The sequence below is a fragment of the Archocentrus centrarchus genome, chromosome 18, assembly GCF_007364275.1.
Source record: "Archocentrus centrarchus isolate MPI-CPG fArcCen1 chromosome 18, fArcCen1, whole genome shotgun sequence".
In the NCBI taxonomy this organism is placed as follows: Eukaryota; Metazoa; Chordata; class Actinopteri; order Cichliformes; family Cichlidae; genus Archocentrus; species Archocentrus centrarchus.
The window spans coordinates 16446823-16470146 of record NC_044363.1 but is presented as its reverse complement, the minus strand read 5'-3'; the positions used below and the strand labels follow the sequence as shown (position 1 = coordinate 16470146).

Sequence of the window (23324 nt, the reverse complement as noted above, 5' to 3'; positions counted from 1 at the left end):
GACTTCTGTAAATCTACACTTCTCCTTCTTAGATCTTCACTGAGTTCCATGGACTTTCCCGTTGTTCTGAGTATTGGCCAATTCACTGAGTGCTGTCAAACAAATGCTTTTTATGCTGGCAAAGAGAAACTACCAGGTATTATCAATCATGATCATTAACCATAAGTTAATATGCTTTGGTCAGGTTAAAAGACATTGTAGAACCTTCAGAACAACTTTTAAAAAATATTTAAAGTGAGTTTTGACCCAATGTGGATCAGAGAAAATCCAAAATAAATAAAAACATGTGCATCCAGTTCTTGTTTTTTAAAGTTCAATTCAATTTTATTCATATAGCACCAAATCACAAGGTGCTTTATATAAACTGTAAGGCAACGACCCTACAATAATATGAATCATTAGAGAGGTATGCTGTACAATCATTCCACCCTGAACAAAAAAACAGTTCAGAGAAATCATTAAAAGCCCCAAAATATTACGACATTCATGCCTATGATGAGTGGATGTAAACTTCTGACCACAGATGTACATGGGGACAGGGTGACTTGGTGGGGGTTGTCCCAGTGCATGGTTTGGACTTCTGCACCTGCTGCATCTTAGGTATTAGTAACTAAAGGAAGTGGATAAAGCAATAATCAGTAGTGTGTATTGAATAGCTCAAGCACATTCTGAAGCACATTCAAAGATAGATAATTATTCAAAATTGTTATTTTTCCTTTTATGTTTTAGTTGAGTTTGCTAGAAATGCTCTGCCTGATCTTAAGTTCAGGTTTGACCGCATGGCTTTTTCTTTTTTTAACTCATTCTGTATTTTTACCATGACTTTCCCATTGCTTCTATACTTTTGTTTGGGACCCCTTGGAAACCCCCTGGGTGACTCCTATTGGTCACCTAGCCTCATCCTGGGACACCCCCTCCCCCCTCCGCGCACGCACACACACACACACACACACACACACATCAAAATATGTGCACTTTGTTTCTTCCCATCCTCATCGCGGCCATGTGCTTCCGGGGTGGCTCACCACAACATTTTAGCTGCCTCTTGCGTCTGTCATCACTTTTATCTCACTTCTCTTGGTGTGAAACTTTCTTCTTCTTCTTCTCTTTCCACCCCAAAAAATGTCTCGAAACTGTCAGCTACCCGCCACCCCAGATGCCATATTTAGGATACAAATGTGAAGAGATGACAGCGTTGTAAAATGGTGCCCGTGCTGAGATTATAATTAACATTTCCAACCTACATCACTCTCCCTCCCACTTCTCCTATGCTTTACCCCCCCCCCCCCCCCCCCTCCCTCCTATTCATTCACTCCTGTGTAATAAATGGGCAAAAATGCAAGAAGAAAGGAGAGAAGGGGAGAAGGAAAAGAAAAGGGAGATGGAGGAGGAGGAGGAGGAGAAGGAGGAGGAGAGAGTGTGTGAGAGAGAGGGAGAGAAGAGGGTGACCAAACGGAGGGAGGAGGGAGGGGGAAACGGCGTATGCTTGTATACAACCCTGATTTCCATTTTTTTCCCAACTCGTAATGTATTTAATTCAAGTGAAACGTAATCATGACGTGTCGTGTCATTAATCTCCTCGCCGCCTCTCCCGTAAGTACACTGAGTCTTTACTTTCAACATATATCCTATATCTTCATTTATCTTCTTACATTTTATCTATCACTATGTTTACATATATACACTTTTATGCGCGGTGGCATGAAACACCGGCGACGAAACATTTCCAAAATTGTTTAATTTAGTGCGACTGTTGTTGCCTTTTTTTTTCACGGGCAACACACGGGATAATGGCCAACATAGTTGTTGATGTATTTTATTTCACTCGGCTTTTTTTTTTTTTCTGGCAGCTTTGGCTGTGTATGTGTGCGCGCGTGCTTGCCTGTGAGTGATTGGCATGAAGCATGTATGTATGCATGCACGTATGTATGTATGCATGTAACCGCGCGCTCCGGGCCACTTTACGTGTGTGTCATGTATGTAAGCCGGTGTATGTGCGTGCGTGGCCGACAAGCATTAGCCTTCGGAGCTCCGCTTATAAGCCGTGACATGACAAAAAAAAAAAAAAAAGAAAGAAAGAAAGAAAAAGAAAAAAAGCGGAGAAATGCACTGCTTTCCCTCATAATTGAGGAAATACTCGGTGTAACAGTTAAACCAAGTCGACTCGAACAGTCAGCACGAAATTAAATACGACTTAAAAATGCTCGCAAGTGCACGAAAAGTCACTCAAAGGTGTATTTTTTAAAATCAACACAACTTCAGCCAAGTTGTTTTTGTAAGACAGCACTTATTTTATCCGCGCTAGCAGTTTTGTGATTTGGCAGCTCTTCTTTGACCTCTCCGAAAAAGAACGACGTCTGCTTTTTATTTATTTTATTCAATTAAAAAAAAAAAAGAATGTTTTCATTTTTCATTCTTTTTTCAAAATAGAAGAGGCAAGTTCTCGGTGCGTAACGGAGGATTTCGATAAGCCGCGGACATATTGTCCAAGCGTAAAAGTGGATTTTTGCATGTTAGCAAGTTGATTTACAAAGCGTAATTTGTAGGTAGATGCGATTAGCTTGACTAATTCTTTTGTTGGACACACATTAGGCATTGTGTGGTGCGTTGTTTCCGAGATAAGCACCGCCACTTTTCATGTGGGATACGCGCAAAAACGCACCGACAGACTCTTTAACGGTGCTTTATAAACGTTATACTTTTCGCCTCCTTTTACTACAGTGTTTACTACAACCCGTTTAGTTGTCCTAACGTTACCTCCGCGCTCAGAAAGTAGCATAGCAAGTGTGGCATACAACGCTGGGGCCGTGTGCGTGCGAAACGCGTTACCAAATTGTGTTCAGTAAAGATAAGTTACCGGTTTTCATCAAAAAATGTGCGGTTTTGGACATGATGTCGCTTTCTGGGGTGGGGGGGCTGATGTCGGTGGGAGATTGGCAGAGAGGGATTCAAGATGAAATCCATGATGGCACTTTTTTCCTCCCGTCCTCTCCCTGCTCGCTCACTCGTCTTTTCCCCTCCCTTAATCTTTTGTATAGAAAATTTAAGAACAAAATGGAGCAGGGGAGAGAGCGATAGATAGGCTGACATGACACACACACGCCACCCTCCGACTTCTCCAACTAGCCTGCATCCCCCTGTTTATGATTTTTAATCGCTTTTTTTTTTTTCTTCTTTTTGTATTTGGAAGCGGGATTGTGCGCGGACACCATCTGCGGGCAGGGTTAATCTCATTTTAGTGTGTGTGTGTGGGGTGTTTATTAGTGCATTGTTTGTTGATGGTTATTTATTTCATTAATGTGCCTCTAATTGAGATGGCCGCGAGAGAGAAGAGGGGGGAAAGCGCGTACTGAAAATGGTTGCACGTTATTGACGCACATCACAGGGGCGAGGAGGAAATTCCTCTTGAGATAAAGCGCAGACGTGTCATCTGGGTTGACCAAAGACACTCCCGTCGCCTTTTCTATATCCAATGGAATATGTTTAGGGATCCTGAAATGCCCTATTTTTCATATCTACCCAAAATGTCACACTCTTGAGAGCCTGTGCACAGTGGAAGTAGGTTGACATTACCCGCCTGTCCTAAAATCAGGGATGTTTTGGAGGGTCCTTAAACTGTTTGGCTTTTTTTTTTTTTTTTTTTTTTAAGATTTATGCATATTAATAATCTTCTTGAGGGGAAAAGAGAAAGAAAAGGTAACAAAATAAAGAGAGCTGATACAATTAGAAAAGAAACATTTTCTCTCCAAATCCGTGTTTCTCTTTGGATTATCACCTGCAAGAGCGACTTTTGGCAAAAAGGCGCCACTTTTCCTTATCCGGGCTTGATCAAAAACTAATGGCACTAACATTTTTGTTATTACTTTGTTGGAAATCCCCCCCTCCCGCCTCTCTACAGGTTGTTTGCCATTAGATATAAGGTGATGATTTCATGTTAAACCCTTGCAGATACTCATCAGCAGCCAGCTGTACTAATGAATATAAAACACTGGCCCAATGTTAAAAAGGCTCTAATGGTTTTGCTTCATTCAAACCTCTGTCTGCTTGTTGTGTTCAAGTAGTATCCACCTCCTCCTCCACCTCCTCTGCCACCCTCAATGCCGCCTACTTCCCATCTTTGTACATACTGTACTGTACTTGAAGGGGCACATCCACCCCATCCAGGTGGCTCTTGGGAAAGAGATTGTATGTGAGGGAGAATGAGAGAGAGGGAGAGAGAGTAAAAGGGAAAGAAGTGTAGCACCAATCAAGGCTTCTGATTGATATAATTGGGTCATTAGTGCGCTGCGGGAGAGGCACCTGCTTGCCCTCAGTTAGGGAGAATCTACTGCATTGTGACATTTTGAGACTGTTGAGAGTTCTGCAGGCTGCTCGGGATTAGAGTGTATTTAGAGCATTAGGGTCTTACTTAAATAGTCTGCCACTTTTGTCACTCACATTGAGTTTGGAAGACCAGTTTTTAAAATCAGCGTTTGCAGCAGAGGCAGACAGGTAGACGGTAAGGCCTGCTTAGCAAAGCAAGCCGAGCAGGTTGGAGCAGCAGCAGGGAGGCCCGCTCCTGAGATTTAAAACTGGAAAAAAAAAAAAAAAAAAAAAATCAAACAAAACCATTTGGTAAGCAAACCATTTTTGTAACTTTCCATAACTAGCACATCTCTGTGAATTGCAGCCAGGTGTGTGATGTTCTGAAAGCAAACCGTATTTGAATTTCTCCCTCAAGTTTGTTCTTAGTTACCATGCAACTAATTTTACCACACTTCTTTTGACCTACCAAGTGCAACACAACAGTTGCCTTCCAGGAAAAACTGTCTGAAAGTGTGAACTGTTCTTATTTCTGCATCATTCCTTTCACTGAGCTGACCTTTAGCCTTCAATATAGTCTCAAAACATTCTGTAGCATCAAGGCACTTTATATTGAAAGGTAAAGACCCTACAATAGACAGAGAACCCCAACAGTCCCCAATGACCAAGTACTTGCCAACAGCAGGGAACTCATAAGCAGCCATCATAAAAGTAGTTTTTTGAGTGCATCCTCACCTTTCAGCTCAAATCCCCTGAAAACAACAAAAAAAAAGTTACTTTCCAACCTATATGTACAGTCAGGGTGCCCTTGAGTGCAATTGGTTACTGTGAAATACACCAAGACGCATTGACGTCCTGACACTTTCCATTTCTGTGTGTCTTTATAGTATTTAGTGTAACTTAGTGTGTATCAAGCAAGATGTTACTAAGAAAGAGAACGCATACTCTGCAAATTTCCCCAGGGTGAAGAAAGAATCAAGCCATTACTATTATACAGTTACTATTTTTTCCCATAGTAAGGCTCTTCTAGGTGTCTGATATACAGTACATAAACTCCCCAGGGAGGTCACAGTGAACATCCCTGAGGGTTCCAAGTAGTGGGTGTGCTGCTTAAGGACACTAAAGATGGGAGAGGGGGGTGGGGGGGTGTCACTCATGGAAGAAAGGTTTTTGAACCTTTCCCAAAGAAAATGTTTGGATATCACTTTGAGAAGAGCCGCATGTTGAACGACAGTTTTCAGTGCAAGGAAGAGAAATCATCAGTCAGAAGTTTCACCTGTGGGATTCTCTCAACTCTTGTAACCGAGCCTCGGCGTGCACAGATAAGCCTTTTAGGAAGAACACATACAACCACACGCATGCTCCAACCAATTCTTCTTTTAAGGCTTCTGTGTTGTAATCCCAAGTCAGACGAGTCAGTCAGCACCCCCCCACTCATTGGTTTAGACACGCCACGGCCTGCTTGACTCGGAGCGAGGCTCTTGTGTTCTCTGCCTAGATGCTGTGATGTTTCCAGCGTTCAGATTTGCCCGCTCAGATCTGACACTGCGACGTTGCTTCCCAGTTCGGCGCTCCGCAACTGCGAATGAGTGTCTGCTTCTGCTCTCTCGCTGGAGGAGGAATTCATTCAGAAAGAGAAGAACCAGAAGCTTTAGAGGGGATGGTGCATTAGAGGAGGAGAAAACGGTGGTAAGGTTAGACAGGAAACACGATATGGGTAGCAGAAGTGGAACATAAAATCCATCACTGTGGCAGGAAATGCTGGCTCACTTTTTCACAAAATTTTTGCTTAGGTGGCCTAAACCAGACTTTGCACAGAGGGAGGATAGTCAAAGTTGTTATGTTTCCTTTTAACGCAACTTTTTTTTCTTCATCTCCCTGCTAAAATAGCTTTCTGAAAGGTCAGCGGCGTGTCAGATGCGAGCCATTTGATCGCCGTTTCACTTCCGTTCTCAGATCTAAATGATACACAAAAGGCAGCGTTTTTCCTATACGAGCAATCAGCAAGACCCATCTTTAACAGTTGGCGGTGGAGACGCTGTGGGAGACGTTCACCCTTATCACTGCTGGAGCTGAAGATGAGGGAAGAGCGAGAGTGCGAGCCGGGCGAAGTTGAAGTGAAGCAGGGGTTGGGGGGGGGGGGGGTTCAGGGAAAGGTGAAGTAAAGGAAATGAATACCGGCTGTGGGGAAGTTCGCCACGTGACCACGCGATAAAAACCACAGGGCCAAATTATACTGTACCGCACAGGGAGCGGGCTACCCTCACTTCCTCTCTCTCATCTTCTCTTTTGCACACACTTTTTTTCCTTGTGGTCAGTCTCTCATACACCCACTTATCCCCAAAGGATACCTCACCTCGCGCAGGCTTCATCACATGAGAGTACAGCATGGAGAAAGATGCACTTGTAGGGATTCGCAAAAATACACACACTCGCGCACACACTCCAAGCACAGTTTTTACTTTATGCCTTAAGGCCGTGCCTGAGACCTTGAAAATGTCTATTTTTAGGTACATGGAGGAGGACTTAATTTTCAAACAACACAAAAGTCCTTGTTGCTGTAGATCTTCGGTTCCCAAATCTGAGAGCGAGATCCCTGAGGGGTCACAAGAGGTCAAGAAGAACAGAATATATACTCAAATTTATCCTAAAACCTTTAAAATTGACCTCCACAGGCCAATAGGAAATGAATGAAGGGAACATTGCAACTCAGGCATAATTACACAAACTGTGACAAGGAATGCAAAGTGCTGTTTAGCTGCATCAGGACACAAATCAGTGACATACACAAACCCTCCTGATATACAGCCTACCATACATTTACACTACTTAATGTCAAGCTGTATAGCATTTCTATCCCCCTACACACACACACACACACTGTTATAAACACTAAGTGAAAGGTGTTCACACCCTGATATATATTTACAATTACAACATTATCTCCCTGGCATGTAAAAACCTGCCTCCACTATAAAACTCTGCCACTTTGGTGGATATTTACACAGTGACAACCCCCCCCCCCCCCCCCCCCCCCCCCCCCCCAAAAAAAAAAAAAAAAAAAACAGGTCTGAACATATTGTGCACCTTTTCCTTCAGCAGGTATTTATCAGGGATGTAATGTATGACTCTGCACCGTCTTTAAGCACGTCTTGTGATACATGTTGCAGAGTGGTTATCAGTGTTTAAACAGGGGAGTGTGGTATCAAAAAAAAAACACGGACCCTGATAATAATTCAATACCCACAAAGTTAAATTTCAATTGCTGTAATGTCAACATGCCTAGCATGACGACAGCATGCTTTAAAGCTGTCATCATCTTGGGAGTTACAGTGTTATTACACTTCTACTCATACACTGCAAATTTCAGGATCAGAGAAAAAAAAAAGGGAAAAAATCAGTGAAAGTGCAGGAAAATCCAGTTTTTATTGGAGGGAAAGGGAAATCCATTCTGTGCTGCATATCAGCAGTAAACTATAGCTCCAGGCTTGGGAAGTGGAACTAACGCTTATGTGCTGTAAACGTGGAGCCTTTTTGTAAAGGCCCGCAGATGGCGACTGCTCTGGCTGCAAAAGAAAGTCAGTTTGCACTGAACCACTTCATTTATGACCTCAGCGAACCCTTTCCTGATGAGTTTAGGGTCTCAGTGGCTCATTACGAATGATGATTTTGTGATGTTAATTTAGTAAATTATTACATTTAGACTCAAAAAGAGCAAAAAAAGCAGGGTGTGATTAAATATGTGACTAAATTGTGACTGTCAGCATATGGATCTACAGCGTCTTTTAGTTTCTCAGCGAGATTTCAACCTTGTCCTGTTTCAAAATGGCAACGGCAAAAATGCTAAACGCAAGGCTCCAAAATGGGACACGCAGACGAATGACGTCACAGTCCATCATTTAGATACAGCTTTTGTGTGCATCTGAGGTGAATCAGAAAGTCCTTTATGTAGTCTGTAGTGTGAATCTCCTATGTGGATCACATTACCTCATATTAAATATGCATTACCATGATGTACATTTAAAATCACATTACCCCTCCCCTTACAAACCCCCCCACACACACATAGATACATATCACTTTCTCATACACTACTCCCATCCTTGTACAGAGTACCTACACCAATCCATTTTATAGCTCGGTGTGCACACTGGGAATGGACTGCATTTGTTGATGATGTGAGAATGTCATCTTCAGTGCGCTTCTTAGTTAATTTACACCAAATTTTTATGTGTTTCTCCTCCACCTGATTCCAGCATCCACCCCCCCCCCCCCCCCCCCCCCCCCCCCCCGCCCAGCCCTCTTCCCATGTATCCTCTGCTGCACCTTATCTTCCTCTCTCAATCTATCCAAATTTTCTTTATTAGAATGACAGGGCCGGTGGTTGGCGACAGCCACCGTCACGGTGGAACAATGCATTGTGATGGTGATATTCATATGATAATGCCATCAGACTTAATACTGCTGCAGATACATTGAGATAGCCAGTCTCTCTCTCTCTTTTTTTTATTCCTTCGCCCTTTCTGCACCTCCTCTCCCTCTCTGTCTGTATGTATATTTCTGTGTTGACTTTCAAAATGGTTTTTAAATGTTGCTCTCTCTTCATGTTATGCCCCAGCCTGCCACTCCACTGCTCTGATTTCTCTGCTATTCTCTGTTCTAGCATGTCACTCGCTTTTTTCTTTTAGTTTTTTTTTTTTCTTTACTTTTACCCTCAGCGCCGTGTTGGCAATCATATTAAATCGTTTTCATTCACATGGCTTCTGAGACTGTTGTTTTTTTTTGTTTTTTTTTTAAATGCTGCCCAGTTTGTAACTGCACTGTATATTTGTCTGTGTATCCCTCTTTCTTTCTCTCTGTCTGCCTCCTTTCTCATTTTTTTGCTCTTCGCCATGTTGGCAGGGCCCAATCTACCAGCTGATATCAGCATTCCTTGGCACTCTGCCAACTGGCAACACTGCAGGAGAGAAAAAAAGAGAGAGAGAGAGAGGGGGAGAGAATGAAAGAAAATTAGTGAATAATAGACGGAGGGAGGGAGGGAGCGAGAGAATGAGAGGGGGATGGGAGAAGTATGAATCAGGGAGAGAAAGAAAGAGAGAAGGGAAAGGAATACGGGGAGAGAAAGAACAATAATGGTGGATTAAGAAAGGACTCTGTCTGTGTGTATATGTGTGTGTAAGAGTGTGTGTGTTTATGTGATTGATATGGTGTGATATCCCTGTGAGTCATAGCTGAGCTAAAATGTCAACTGGCTACATGAGAATCTCTTTGTCATCAAGGCTCAGTAACTCACACGCGCGGGCACGCACACACACACACACGCGCGCGCGCGCACACACACACACACACACACACACACATGAATCCATATAATCACATATGCGACCATACCGCCATGTGAACGAAATATGGGTGACACACCTGCGAGCACAGATGTTCCATTGTTTTGCCACAGTGATTTATGACCTTTTTGTGTTGTTGTGGCCGCCCGCGCCGCGTCTCAACTCCGCAAAAATGATGGACAAAAAACGGCCTATGTGCATAAATTCAGTGGAAGTGATGCAAACTGCTGTGCACTCAAAATATTTGGGCGTGTGAGCGTTCCCTGCCAAAATGCTTGTGTGTTCAATGCGCAGTATCACACTTCACATTTCAGCTGACTCTGTTATCTGGGGTGACAGTCGCAGTACAGTCGACACAACAGCAGCAGCAGAATAAGCTTACATATATAAATTACTTCAACAATTAAGCATGACTAAGCAGTGTATGGGTGAATGCCACCACACCCAAACAGCAGATTTATTGTTCTGGCTAGGTGCATGCACACCATATGTGAGTGTGTGGATGTTTGTGACTGTGTGTGTGTGTGTGTGTGTGTGTCTAGTCCTGATTTAGGCAAAAAAAAAAAAAAAAAAAACTGCTACTGTATGAGTGTACAGGAAGGGTGTGTGGGGAAGTCAAAACATTGCGCGCCCATCCTGTTTGGGACAGTCCGTGTCCTGTGGTGGTGCCCTTAACTCCTAAACACACATACACACATGCAGATACACATTAATGCTCATTCACACTTGAGCTAATCATCCCATATGTGCTAACAGTATGCCGGGGTGTATGGTGAACACATGCAGGAGGAAGAACAGGTGCACACCTGTTACGCATTCAGTGCGTACCACCTACGCAGGCCGAGGAGTAAATGAAGATCAAATATAGATTTCTGTGGTACTGAACATGCACATGCATTAAAATACTTTTTAAACAGTGTGTTATAATGAGCGTGCATTTGTTACTTTGCCATTAGCATTTAGGATGGAATACATTCAAAGGGTGCAAATTACTTTTAATCCTATTCAACAAATCTCTGCTACCTGCAGTTCATCGCTTAATATTTCAAAAGCATTACACTGATACTGTTATTCCTAATTTTTTAGTTAGATAATGCCTTAATGTGTTTTAAAAAAAAACTTCAAGTGCAGTTGTTTGATTTTTGATTGCAAATACTATTTTTGAGCTTTATGTGCTTGTTTTTGTCCCCAGACAATTACAGGAGGAGGCTGCCACAGAACTGTGTCCCCCCTCAGCAGACACACAAAAGAATGGCATAACATCACACACAATGCTGGTAATATTTTGCTCTTTTCATAAATGCACATGCATTAACACGTAAAGACTCATACCCTGGGATTTTGTGTAGCTACAAAAGATAATTATGCACAACATGCAAATTAACCTTTTCTTGAGGTTTTTAACTTTTAACTCCCTGTAAGTCGCCGGTCCCGCTCATTATTTGTCTCTCCTCTCTGTGTTTTGTCCTGATAGAGGATGGATTCTCCACCAGAGTTTGTGTTGTCTCTTTCTTGTGAGCAGAACCAGTCACCCCCAACACTGCCATCTCTGGACCACGCCCCCAGACCTCCTCTCCTCACACTCAGCTCTCTCTCCCTAATAGCCCTGTTGTCCTGCCAATTCACAGCCCCGAACCTTCCCCCCAGAGCCCGGACACTACGCCTTATTTCCCCCTCTCTCCATTCCCCCTCCACGAGGGTAGTAACAACAATCACCATGATGCTGATGAAGAAGATGACGAGGAAGGGCTGGATGGAGTTCCCCCGTCCCCAATGCCAGCAGTGGCTTTGTTTCCAGGAGGAGGGGGACAAGAAGCTGGATGCAGCCCTTGTTTGGACTCCTCTCCACCAGACACACCATCAGCACCATTACTTGGTTGCGGTGCCCTGGAGTTGGCCCTCTCTTCAGGACAGAGTGGAAACTGTAGTGATGAACTAGACCTCCAGCTGTTCCAGAAAGATACTGTTACCAGGGCCACACCTGGAGTTGGAGGGGCCTCTTCAGGGCCTGCACTCAGGTATCCCTGTCATGTATGTGGAAAGAGATTCAGATTCCAAAGTATTTTATCTCTTCATGCACGAGCTCACAGTCTGGACAGAGACAGACGAGCTTCAGCTCTATACAGGACCGGGCTCCCCTCAGCTCCCCTAAAGCAGCACCTCAAAATCCAGCAGAACCACAAAGACCTAATTCAGAATCACAGAAGTCACCCAAACCAGCGTTACTGCCAGGGACTCTCATCCAGCATCTCACAGAAGAGGATGAAGTCAATGGTGAGGTCAAAGGCCTCGATGATGGACTACAGACAGATCAGAACCCCAGCTTTTTACTGGATGACAGCACACCCTTGACCCCTCCACTGACAGAGGACCCTGTGTCCGTGACCTCTCCCTATTCTTCAGCCACCGGGGAGGGTGTATCTCTTTCCAACACGCCTACATTTCGGTGCCATGCCTGCAAAGGAAAATTCCGTACAGCTTCTGAGTTGGCACGGCATGTCCGCATTCTCCACAACCCATATAAATGCACTCTTTGTCCTTTCTCCGCCAGCCAAGAAGAAAGCCTGGCATCTCACTTACAGGAGTGCCACCCTTCCCCTGATGTACCTGCTCTTCCACCAGCCTTCAGTTCAAGGCCCATCATCGCAACCCCTGACACCCCAGTACCCACGCCGACCCATACCCCAGCCCCAATCCCAAGTAACCCTCAGCTGACATCAGTTGCTGCAGTGGGCGGGTCTTCCTCACTGCCAGCATTCCGCTGTGACACTTGTGGACAGCGATTTACGCAGTCTTGGTTCCTGAAGGGACACATGCGAAAGCACAAGGACTCCTTGGACCATAAGTGCCAGGTATGTGGCCGTGGCTTCAAGGAGCCTTGGTTCCTCAAAAACCACATGAAAGTTCATCTCAACAAGCTTGGCCTCAAGGCTGGGCTGGGAACCCCTGGGGGCGCTGAGCTGCAGTCTAAAAGCTCTCTCAACGCCCTCTACTCAAGTCTCCTCCTGACTCAGCGAGGAGGTGGTGGCAGGGGAGGACAAGGGAGATCAGACAGAGAAACTGGTGGAAGAATTGGGATGGGTTTGAGTAAGTCAGCCATCCTGGGCTATCTGGGTTTGCCCAGTGATGGCAGTGGGGCTAGCTGCATGGAGAGACTTCAAGCAGTTGCTCAAGTAGCAGAGATGGGAAATGGTGGTGGCAGTGGCACCCCAGGAGGAGCAGACTCAGGAAGAGGAGGGGGAACAACCAGAGCAGGGGTAACAGGGGAAACTACAGCAACAGTTTCAGAAGGAGGGGATCAGGCAACTTGGTGGCAGTTGGTGGCTCGCAGTCTGGCAGTAGCTCATCAACAAAGGCCTCATCAGCGAGGACAGCAACAAGGACAACGAGGTCCAGGACGGAGTTCAGTGATCACAGAGGCTGATCAAGTCAGAGCCTACCTTGGAGGCCTGGATCCGAGAGAAGAGACTGGAGGACCAGGAGGGCCGTGGGAATGCCCAGACTGTGGAAAGCTGTTCCGCAGTCTACAGCAGGTGGTAGTTCATGCTCGAGTTCACACACAGCGGCCCCAGAAAGGAGGTGGTAGCGAAGAGGAAGGCAGCAGTAGTCATAGAGGAGTGGGGCTGGGAAGAAGAGGGTAGTGGTGAAGGGAGACAAGAATCTCAGCTACACAGTGGTGGATCCCAACAAATGGAAGAACTGAGACAGGAATCAAAATTGATCAGCGGTGGATCACAACAAGTAGGAGCGGCTACAGGGTTTCACTCTGTCATCTCGAGCCTCAAAGGTATGACGAGGTTGTTTTTTTGTTGTTTTCTTTTGGGTTGTGCTTATTTGCTTGCATTTAATAGTGTTATTAACCAAATAATTTATTATTTGCAACATCTGCTTTTCTATTGTCTTTAGAACCTCAGACGGCGCCTTTCCTTAAAGCATTTTCCACTCTATTTTTTTTCCACTTGCAGGAGAAAATGGGCTGACAACAGTCTCCTCCATACCTTCAGTTCCCACCAGGGAGCGAGTGCGTGGTAGAGGGATAAAAGACTGCCCCTACTGTGGCAAAGCCTTTCGCTCTTCACATCATCTCAAAGTGCACCTCAGAGTTCACACAGGTGAGATACTGCTGTGAGTTTAACAAACCACATTTACTTTTTTAACATTTATAAATCCCTGGAAAGGTTGCATTTGAGCATGTTTGCTTTTGTAGAACTACCTTTTTTTTTTTTTTTTTTTTTCATACATTTACCCCAGAGGCCTGGCCAGCGCTAATCATAGCCCTGTACCGCAGGCTACTGAGCTGCTCCATCGGAGCAACTTGAGCTTAAGTGCCTGGCTTGAGCGTATATTAACAGGAGTTTCTGGGGAAAAAAAAAATCAAGCCACTCCAGGGATTAAAACAGGGGAATAGCTCATTTCTTTCACTGGCCTCTAACCTCACTCCCAGTAAATGCTACAAAAGAAAATCTTTTAATGTCTTGTCCACTAATTAAACAGCAGTCCTTATGTCTCTGCTTTGATTTGTATAACTCAAAGTTGTGCAAAATGAAAATTGTGTGGTTTTATGTTTTTTTAGAATCTATATTTATTTTATGTACACATTGTACACACAGATTTAATTAATATTAATTATATCAAGATACTAAATAATAAACAAATAGAATTAATGAAAAATTGCATAAGTCAATCAGTATTTTGCATTTAATCTTTCAGATTCTGATTCTCTGTGTTTGAAAAAAGAATCTATACGTATTTTCAAAATTGACCTTAAATACTGCAGAGAGAAAACAAATTGTAACAAATCCTGAGAGGACTTTAAGATAAAAAAGATGGGAAAAAAAATCTCAGTATTGGATTTCTAATAACAAACGAATGGGACTCTAATGAAAGTTGGGATCTCTTAACAGCACTCACTCATACTATTAATTAATATTCCATATTCATAAGACTTTATCAGCGTGGAGTCATTGTAACTTTTCATTATTTTGCCTTCAGGTGATATATTTGATCAAAATTAAAACCCATCACTCATTTTTGAGATGCCACCTATCACTACTAAGTGGAGAACTTCCCATAAAGACAGCGGCCAAAATGCACCCAGTGAAGTCCTTATAAGAGTTGCCGTCATCATTACTTATCTATAGCTGAAAAGGACTTATCTCAACGCTTTTATATTTTTCCCAATCATGCACAGCTCATTTTCTCATACACTTCTGCTTCTGTTCCATCAAGTGATTATCACATGGTCAGTAATTAAAGCAATTATGATAATGCTCTCTTCAGAATCTCTTTTCCCATCGAGAGTTTCATCGTGTCTTTGGCGTTTGTTTCACCAACAAAATTTAGTAGTTCCTGCATTTGCATGTGTGGCTGCACTCAGACCTGCCTTCCTCCTATGTGACCAGTCTTTTTGTCCCTTGTGAATAAGATAATTTACACTTTCCATATGTTTTACTTTTTCCTGATATTAATGTGCAACATCATCCCCTTTATCTTTCCCAGCTGTGTCATTTTAATGAGTAATGGAATACTGCCATCTCTCTTTAAAACATGTAACTGCATCTCTTACTCAACACTGCTCCAATGACCTTATACTCTGTGTGAGATTATGCATTTTGCCATTTTATAACGAATGCTATAGTGTTTCAGATTATTGAAAGTACTTTCTAACTTACTTGGACAGTGACTGCATTTTTCATTTTTGTATATGAAACCAATTAGACTCTAGAAACTTGGCCAACTCAGTGAACCTTAGGTCTGCAAATCACCTAGAGAGTGCCCATGAGGTAGTCCTCAGTAAACAGGAGTGAAGCCAAATAAATAATTTTTTACATGCAAATTTCATTTTGGCTGTAACAAAAAAAAGTAGCAACTATATATCGAAATGAATCAATGCAACCTCTTTTTTTTATGGGTAAAATGTGAAAAAAATGTCACAAGTATAGCTGAATCAAAACAAATATATAAAATCACGCGGAAGAGAAATTTTCCACAGGACTCTATGCAGTCCTGCCAAAGCACCCCATGATTCATTAGCTTGTAGAACCAAATTTAGCAGACTTAACTTGAACTAATCCTTTGTTGTATGATTTTATCAGTCTATACCATCATTGTGGGGAAATTTTGATCGCCACTTCTTTACAATGCTCCTTCAATTCTTTGAGGTTTTCAGGCATTCATTTATGCACAGATCTCTAAAGATCCTTCCACAGTGTTTCAGTCAGGTTGAGATCTGCGTGTTGACTGGGCCATTGCGACACTTTGATGCATTTCCATTTCAGCCATTCTGTTGTGCATTTGCTGCGGTGCTTGGGATCATCGTCGTGTTGCACGACCCAGTTTCAGACAAGCTTTAGCTGTCAGACAAATGTCTTCACATTTGACTCTAGAATAAGTATACACAGGGATTCAAGGTTGAATCAATGACTGCAAGGTGCCCGGATCCTGTGGCTGCAAAACAAGCCTGAATCACGACCTCTCTGAGATTCAGCTCTTGGTTTTTTGCATATTCTCTGAGCATTGCACGGCCTGACCTTGGCGTGAATTTGCTGGAATGTTCACTCCTGGGAAGACTTTGGCATTGTGTCAACACAGACCTGAATGTTCCAGACCAGAAAACTGTCAAATGTCTGCTTTTATAGAAGTGCTCACACTTAGCTCCTGGCTGCTACTTACTATTTTAATTCCTATGGAAGGACTGCATAGAGTCCTGTGAAAGCTTTCTTTTTCACATGACTTTGTATGTTTGCATAAGAAGCAACTGTTTTTCAGGGTCAAAGGTGACTGCTATCAGGTTACTGTTAAAAAATCTCAGCTGTGTTTGTTTTAATGTGTGAAATCAAAATGATGCATGCCATAAAGTAGCTTGTGGTGCATGATGTCATTAATACTTACACAAAGGTATTTTACTGCTTCTATTATAAAGATACTTTAAATCACCAGAAAAGTTTTTTTTTTCTTAACCTGTGAACATTGAATTTTGGAGCATTCATTCTGGAATATCTTGTGAGTGTGCTCTGTCACAGAAAACAGGAATTGCAGAGAAAGAGAGTTCTCCCCCATGTAGAAATTGTCCAGTAATAACTTATGGTAACTATCTATGATCAGCTAATCTGACTGTTTAAGATTCAGCTGGGGGTTTACCCTTTTAAGGTGGATTTTTATAGCTTTATCTTTTACTGTTCTGTCAGTTGGTGGATGATGCACTACATGTACAATCCAGTAAAATTCACAGTCTTTCATAATTGTATTTTCTCTAGGTGAGAGACCCTACAAATGCCCCCACTGTGACTATGCGGGTACTCAATCTGGCTCTCTGAAGTACCACCTCCAGCGGCACCACAGGGAGCAACGCAATGCCTTATCAGCTGCCTCAAATTCCTCCTCCTCTGGTCTCACCTCCACTATCAACAGTCTCACCTCTGGAACCTCTGGATTGGTCAAGCAGCGCCGATCTCAACTCAACCACGGCCCGGTCAACCGGGTTCCAACAGACACCTCCACCTCTCGACACAGCCAGCAGTCTTGGCTCCTGGGACTTCCAGACCAGCGGGAGCATCGAAAGGCCTTAGCAGCTCTAAGGGATGTCGACTTGGAGACCCAGTACAGGTACCTGTCTGGAGTAATGGGCGCACTTTATCAAGGTGGAATGGAAGGAGGCTGGATCAGGGAGTCTCCTCCACCAAAGGCGCCTAAAGTGTCACGGCGCAAGCCCCTTACTACAAGCCGAATGGTTCAGCCATCAAGTGACAAGGAAGTACCTGTGCCATCAACTCATGAGGGTGGGTTTGAGCCGCTGGATCTGTCCCGTCGCACTTCACCTGGTCTTGGAGGGATGGAGGATGATGTTGGTGTGAGTGTAAGAGAAGGGGGTGATGATGCTGCAGAGGATAGTTCAACAGGGGTCAAATTGAGCCAGTGTTTGTTTTGTCCTTTTCGAACATCGTCAGCAGAGCTGATGGCCATGCATCTCCAGGTCAACCACACCAGTAAGTCCAGGCGCAAAAGAAGCTCTTCAGTTATCTTGGATGATGATGGAACCTCAAAGGCCACAAAGCCAAGGATGGGTCACTCCAACCTCGACCCTCTGACAATATGGAGGCACTTAAGTGAGGGAGAGTCCCAAGCCCCCATGGGGGAATGGTCCTCAACTCAGGCCCAGACCCTTAATGGTCTCACTGAGCATACAGCAGAACATCTGGCCGATGCTTTTGAACACCCAAACTCCATGTCCTCAGTATCAACGAATGTAACAGATGGTCCAGCACTCAAGGGCAAAATTGATGGAGAGAAAGAAGACCAAGAAGAGGAATTTGAAGAGAATTTGGAGAACAGCAGTCTGGAGGATTCACAAGACCAGGATCTGAGGATGTCCCTCGCTCTTTCACCAGCCCTGAGCTCTAACCACGTGGCAGGGGAGGAGGAAGGAGTCTTAAGAGATTAAAATGTGTTGAATGACACCACTTAAATTGGAGTTTTGGGTTCAGTTTTTTTTCCAACAAATTTTGACACAGAATTGAAGAAAGGGCAGAAAGCATTGCAGAGAGAGAAGTTGTTTATGGTTAATGGAGTTTTGCCCAGTGATACCTTCATTTCTGGGCAGTCATGAGGAGTCTCGACAGAGAGGGAAACCACAACTGTGATGTTTCCTCTGTCATTATTTGTCTACTTGAGTTCAGACTTTGTGGTTCGCCACAAAATATGGTTAAAAATTCCTGTAAAAAGAGAGCATGGATGCATCTTTTCAGGATTTTGTAGGCCACGTTTTTCTATTTGTTTTTCAAACTTCACTGAAAGATGGGTGATTTTTACGATGATCTCCAATTTGATAATGGAAAGATCAAGATCCTGCATCATTCTAGAGTCATGCATTTATCCCACACTTATAATGGACTGTAAGTCCCAGACTACTACGCTGATCGTGCTGAAGCCAGCTGGGACTAGATGCTATCCTGACAGACCACTGAACAGCTTCAGGTTCCTCCTCAAACTACGACAAAAAGACATGGAGGAAACTTTAGTCTAGAAAAGTTTCAAGCTGCAAACCTCAGCTAAGCTATTCTTTATTAATTTAAGGCATGAGGCAACTGCTGCAGGCTGCGTGCGTTCCTTCAACTAGGTATCACTGCCTTGTTTGTCAGAAAAGTGTTTCTTGATAACTGTCCTAAAGAAAAACAGAAAGTTTGTAATATTTTTGTTTGTTTGTTTTCAGTTAGTGCCTGTTCATGTATGTTGTTGAGAGACTCTCTGGTATCCCTGCCCATCGAGGCTCTGATAGATCGTTCATTTTATCTGAATATACAGTTTAAAACAATTTAAGTACAATATATTTGTTAAAAGTGGTTCTAGGGTGTTGTGAATAGTTCAGTTGTAAAAGAAATGCTACATCATAGTGTAATGTCCTTGACACAGACTGTAGCTGTTTGTGACTCAGCTTGAAAAGAACAACAACAACAAAAAAAAGTATGTGATATAATGTGAGGAAAGGTCAAAAGCTGAGTGGTTAAAAAAGGCGGTCAGAGTTCAAAATTCAGTGTTTACAGTGGTAGCGGTTGTTGGTTGGGTTTTGCAAATGCACAGAGCAAGAGTCTGTGTGAGGGCTGAAGGGGCGACGCTTGAGCTCCTGAATACAATCAACTGACACATTGTTTTAAAGAGACTAAGACTGTGTCACAAAAAAAGGAAAATTTTAACTTTTTAACAAGGTAGAGAACGATGAAGAAAGCAGTCTAGCTGCCAGGCAGGACTAAATCTAAGAGACAAACTGTACTTTTGGGTTACGGTGTGTTTTAGATGAGTAGATTCCCTCTCTTCTTCTTTTTTTTTTTTTATAAGAAAAGACAATGGTAGGAGTAATTATTAAAACACTAACAAACGCATAGGCATCCCAGTAGAATATGTGTAGCTTTTGTAAAGATGAGAAAAAAAGCCGACTTTTGTTTATTTTCATTTCAAGATGCTTACAGAAAAAGGTTATCAATATAGGTGATACTGATTATAATGTTTGTGAGCTAAGACTAGTTGGAATGTCTATACAGAGCACTGTGCAAGTTTTTTGAGTTCCCAAAGTAGTTGTTTTCATTTTGACTTTATCAATAGACCAAACGTTTTTGTCAATGGCAGGTGTCACTTTTGGTTGTCATTTTTAAGTGTGTAAATGTGTGGTTTCAGTAGATTTACCCCATCGATTAACAAAATCAGTCAGTTAGGTTGTCATTGTATCAAATATCCAACCACTGAACTGGCAGTTAAATGAAAAAAAGAAGAAAAAAAAAAGAAACACGTTTTTTTGTGGGAAAAATCCAGTAAACATTTCCTTTTTCTAGTCTGAAGGTATATTTATGAATGTGAGGCATTAATATTCTCTTACACTGGTTAACAGCCTCTATTTATCTGCTAAGAGTCAAATTGATGGGGTAATTTATGATTGTGACCACGCTTTAATGTGCATTAATGTGTTTAAGTTCCCTGTTTAGAGCACCTTATGAGTTTTGTAGTGAAAGTCCCTTAGTGGTGTCTCCTTTAACAACTACTGTCAATGCCACCGTGCCTTCTGTTTCAAGCACTTCCTGGTATATTTTGTAAAACTCACCAAAAGCACTTAGCCTATATCTACACACTCTCTTTCCTCTTTCCTATTCCCGTCCAACACATCAGCCCATTCTCTTCATCTTCTTCTCCTGTGTTCACCTCCTGATCCCTCTCTCCCGGTGTTCTTTTTTTTTTTTTGCCAGTTTTTTCTCCTGCTTTTCAGGCCCATTGGGCCTTAAACAAGGTCACTAGGCCTTACATTCTAGCATGGCTAGACTCTTAATAGAATGGACTACCTACTCTTAGACAAGCAAAAATTGTTGTAGAAGTAGGGTTAGAGAACTTTTGGTCTTAATACTAACCCTTGGTAAACCAAAGCCCAAGTCTAAGATGAATTTATGTTGTATTTAATCTCATGAGGTGCCAAAACATGTCTGATGTGACACTAAAGCAAATACACTTGAGGAAACAAAATAATTCACCTGTGCCCCCCACCCCCACCGCCCCATCATGCTTGCTCTCCCTACATGTCCTGCTCTCATCTGTAAACCGTCTATCTCTAGCACCACTTGAAGGTGACGTGTACTATCTGGTATTGAGGCCTTTATTAGATTTTTATTTCAGTTTGTGTGGTGTTTGTTCAATGCCGTTGAGATGGAAAAATGCTCTTATAATGATAAGTATTATTGTTTTAGCATTATGGTTAAAAAAAAAAAAAATCAAGAGAAATGTGTTGTTGAATGTTGTACAGATAGCATTAGAGATGTTGTGTTTTTTTTAAGGAGAGCACAAACCTGAGCAATGGCCCCTCCAGCTCCTCCCGCTGGCAGATGGGAATAAAATGGCCTGCCAATCATCGTAAATGTCTAATGACAAAAAGTCCCTGAGCTGTGACATATTTTCAAAAGAAACAAAAGCAGCATTCTTCTTTGAAGATTTGAATGGAAAAAATGAAGCCATTATTTCCAAATTGGTCGCACAGGAAGAAAAATCCTTTTTGCACCTGAGCCAATCATTTTATTCTTTTGAAGGTGTAGTACAATAGGAGTTAGACAAACACAAGCATGGCTCTGACAGTGAGGCAAACCCAGAAAAACCAGGAAGAGCTTACCTGAAAACTGGTCAAATGCAGCTTTAAACATGGTTTTAGCAGTGGCTATTTTCTCCACACCTTCCTACCGTTTCACTGAGGTGTAGCGGTTTCTTGTGTGACGTCACACGCACCTTGCGTGAGAGTTTTCTGCCATATTGGACGTGATATAACCACCAGTCATGAGAGTAAAAACGTTTATTCCCAGATTGGTTGGTGGAGGTTGCTAGGTGAAATTGGTCGCAAAGAGGGTGAAGATCCTGTGGTTTCTTTGGTCACTAGAAAATTGTTGTAGTTACCTGTACTTTGCAAGGAAGTTGGAGAATTGTCTTGCTGAGTGGCAGAAAAGCTTGAAAAAGAGTTCAGCACAAAGCCAACACATTTCAAAGGATGCAGCTTTTGCTTTGAAAGCAAAAGGTCTCCTATTCTGTTTTGTGTTGCACTTTTCACAGTTTCACTGCCATTCGGAGAGTAGCTGGCAAGTGTGTGCCTACAAGGCAGCGTGTTTCACGCAAACAGTAGGCGACTGTAGCAGTCTTCTCGGAATAAAGGTTTTCACTAACTAGTCAGGGAATACAATCCCTAGTGAGTGGTGGTTGCCAGATATTTGCAGCCTGGTCTCTAGGCCTGTGTGACTGGGGCCTTTTTGACTTGACCCTATATTGTCACACATGCAAAATGGCCGAAAAGTTAAAGTCATGTTAGCAGTCATATTATTAGTGGTCAATGGTATATATATATATAATCTGCTCTAGAGATGTGCCTAGTTAGTGTAAGAAATACTACTGCTGTTCAGTAAAACCAGTTAGAATTGATGCGTATGATAATCTTCCTATGCTAAAGCCTGCATGTTGCACACCAGCAAAGTGGGAAGGTGGACAGATGACATGTTGTTTGGCAGTATTTTGATCTAGAAAATAAAAATATGGTTGTGTCTATCCTCTGTCATAATCACTATCAGAGCACTGCACAACCACATGTAGCACAGGCAAGGAAAGAAAGCTACTCATGCTAGTACTGTTAATGTTAGCTGCAGGTTATTTAGTCTAAATTTAAAAGTGTAGTTACTCAAATAGGAAACTACAAGCAGCCCTACATTGTTCCATAGATACTGACACATCAAAATAAATAAATAAAGATTATTTAGGCAAAAGGTGTGCACAGCTTCGCCTGTCTTAGCTGGCTTTTCTTTATCAACGGGGCTAAACTCAGAATACAAATGGGAAAGTATTTTATTGCATTTCCCCTTTTTTAGAGTAATTCCCAGTTAGAAATGCAGACAGAGTGAGCTCACAATTTTACAAACTATTCAAATGTTCCCAAGAAGATTGCTTGTGTTTGTCTGACTCTGAACTAAGTAAAAAAAAAAAAGAAGCTAAAAATTCTGCTAATTTTTGCACAATTTTCAATTTGATCCATTAATATTTACAAATTGATGTGAAACAGCACCTTATCCCCTCACTGTGAATCAAAATATTTCCCAGAAAGGATACATTTGTCACTCCAAAGGGTATTGTTCATTTATGTAATATGACAAATCTTTTGTGAGGTGAGGGGGACCATGCTGGGTTTGGGCTCTTGTGTAGTTGACTGCCATTGCAGTGAGGGAAAACTGACCTAACATAGTAGTGACTAATATAACTTTGTGGACAGGTAAAAAAAAAAAAAAAAAAAAAAAGTAAATAAATAAAAATAAAACACATTAGAAATAAATAAACACAAAACAAAGCCTGTCTCTTTTTTTTTAATGCCCATCCATTCAGGATGTAGTTGCTCTTTTAATTGTGAATTCTCTCCATGAGGTACCTTTATTTTGTATGTTTATCAGTTGTCTGTAAAACGTGTTTGTGATCAGAGGGTCTGAGCTGTGGGGATGCTGCAGTCCACTCCTTCAATCAGGTTGAAGGTTGAAACAGAGAAAACTTCAACTTGCTGCAAAGGGGTCCTTCTTGTGGCCATGAGCAGTATTGCAGGAATTTGGAAAAGGCTTCCCTCAATCTTGATATTTGTTTCTACTTTAAAATCATCAAAGAGATGATTTTAAATGTCATTTTAAAAAATGG

The 23324-nt window shown here is 42.4% G+C and overlaps 1 protein-coding gene across 1 annotated transcript; it reads left to right on the top strand.

Moving 5' to 3' along the window:
* Positions 1–1471: 1471 nt before the first annotated feature.
* znf219 (zinc finger protein 219) lies at positions 1472–22939 on the top strand. The gene is given in 8 exon segments (XM_030754035.1): positions 1472–1593; positions 10837–10921; positions 11119–11200; positions 11203–11865; positions 11868–13276; positions 13278–13431; positions 13610–13756; positions 16901–22939. Coding segments are annotated over 7 exon segments (3645 nt in total). The 5' UTR covers positions 1472–1593; positions 10837–10915; the 3' UTR covers positions 18085–22939.
* The last annotated feature ends 385 nt before the right edge of the window (positions 22940–23324 follow it).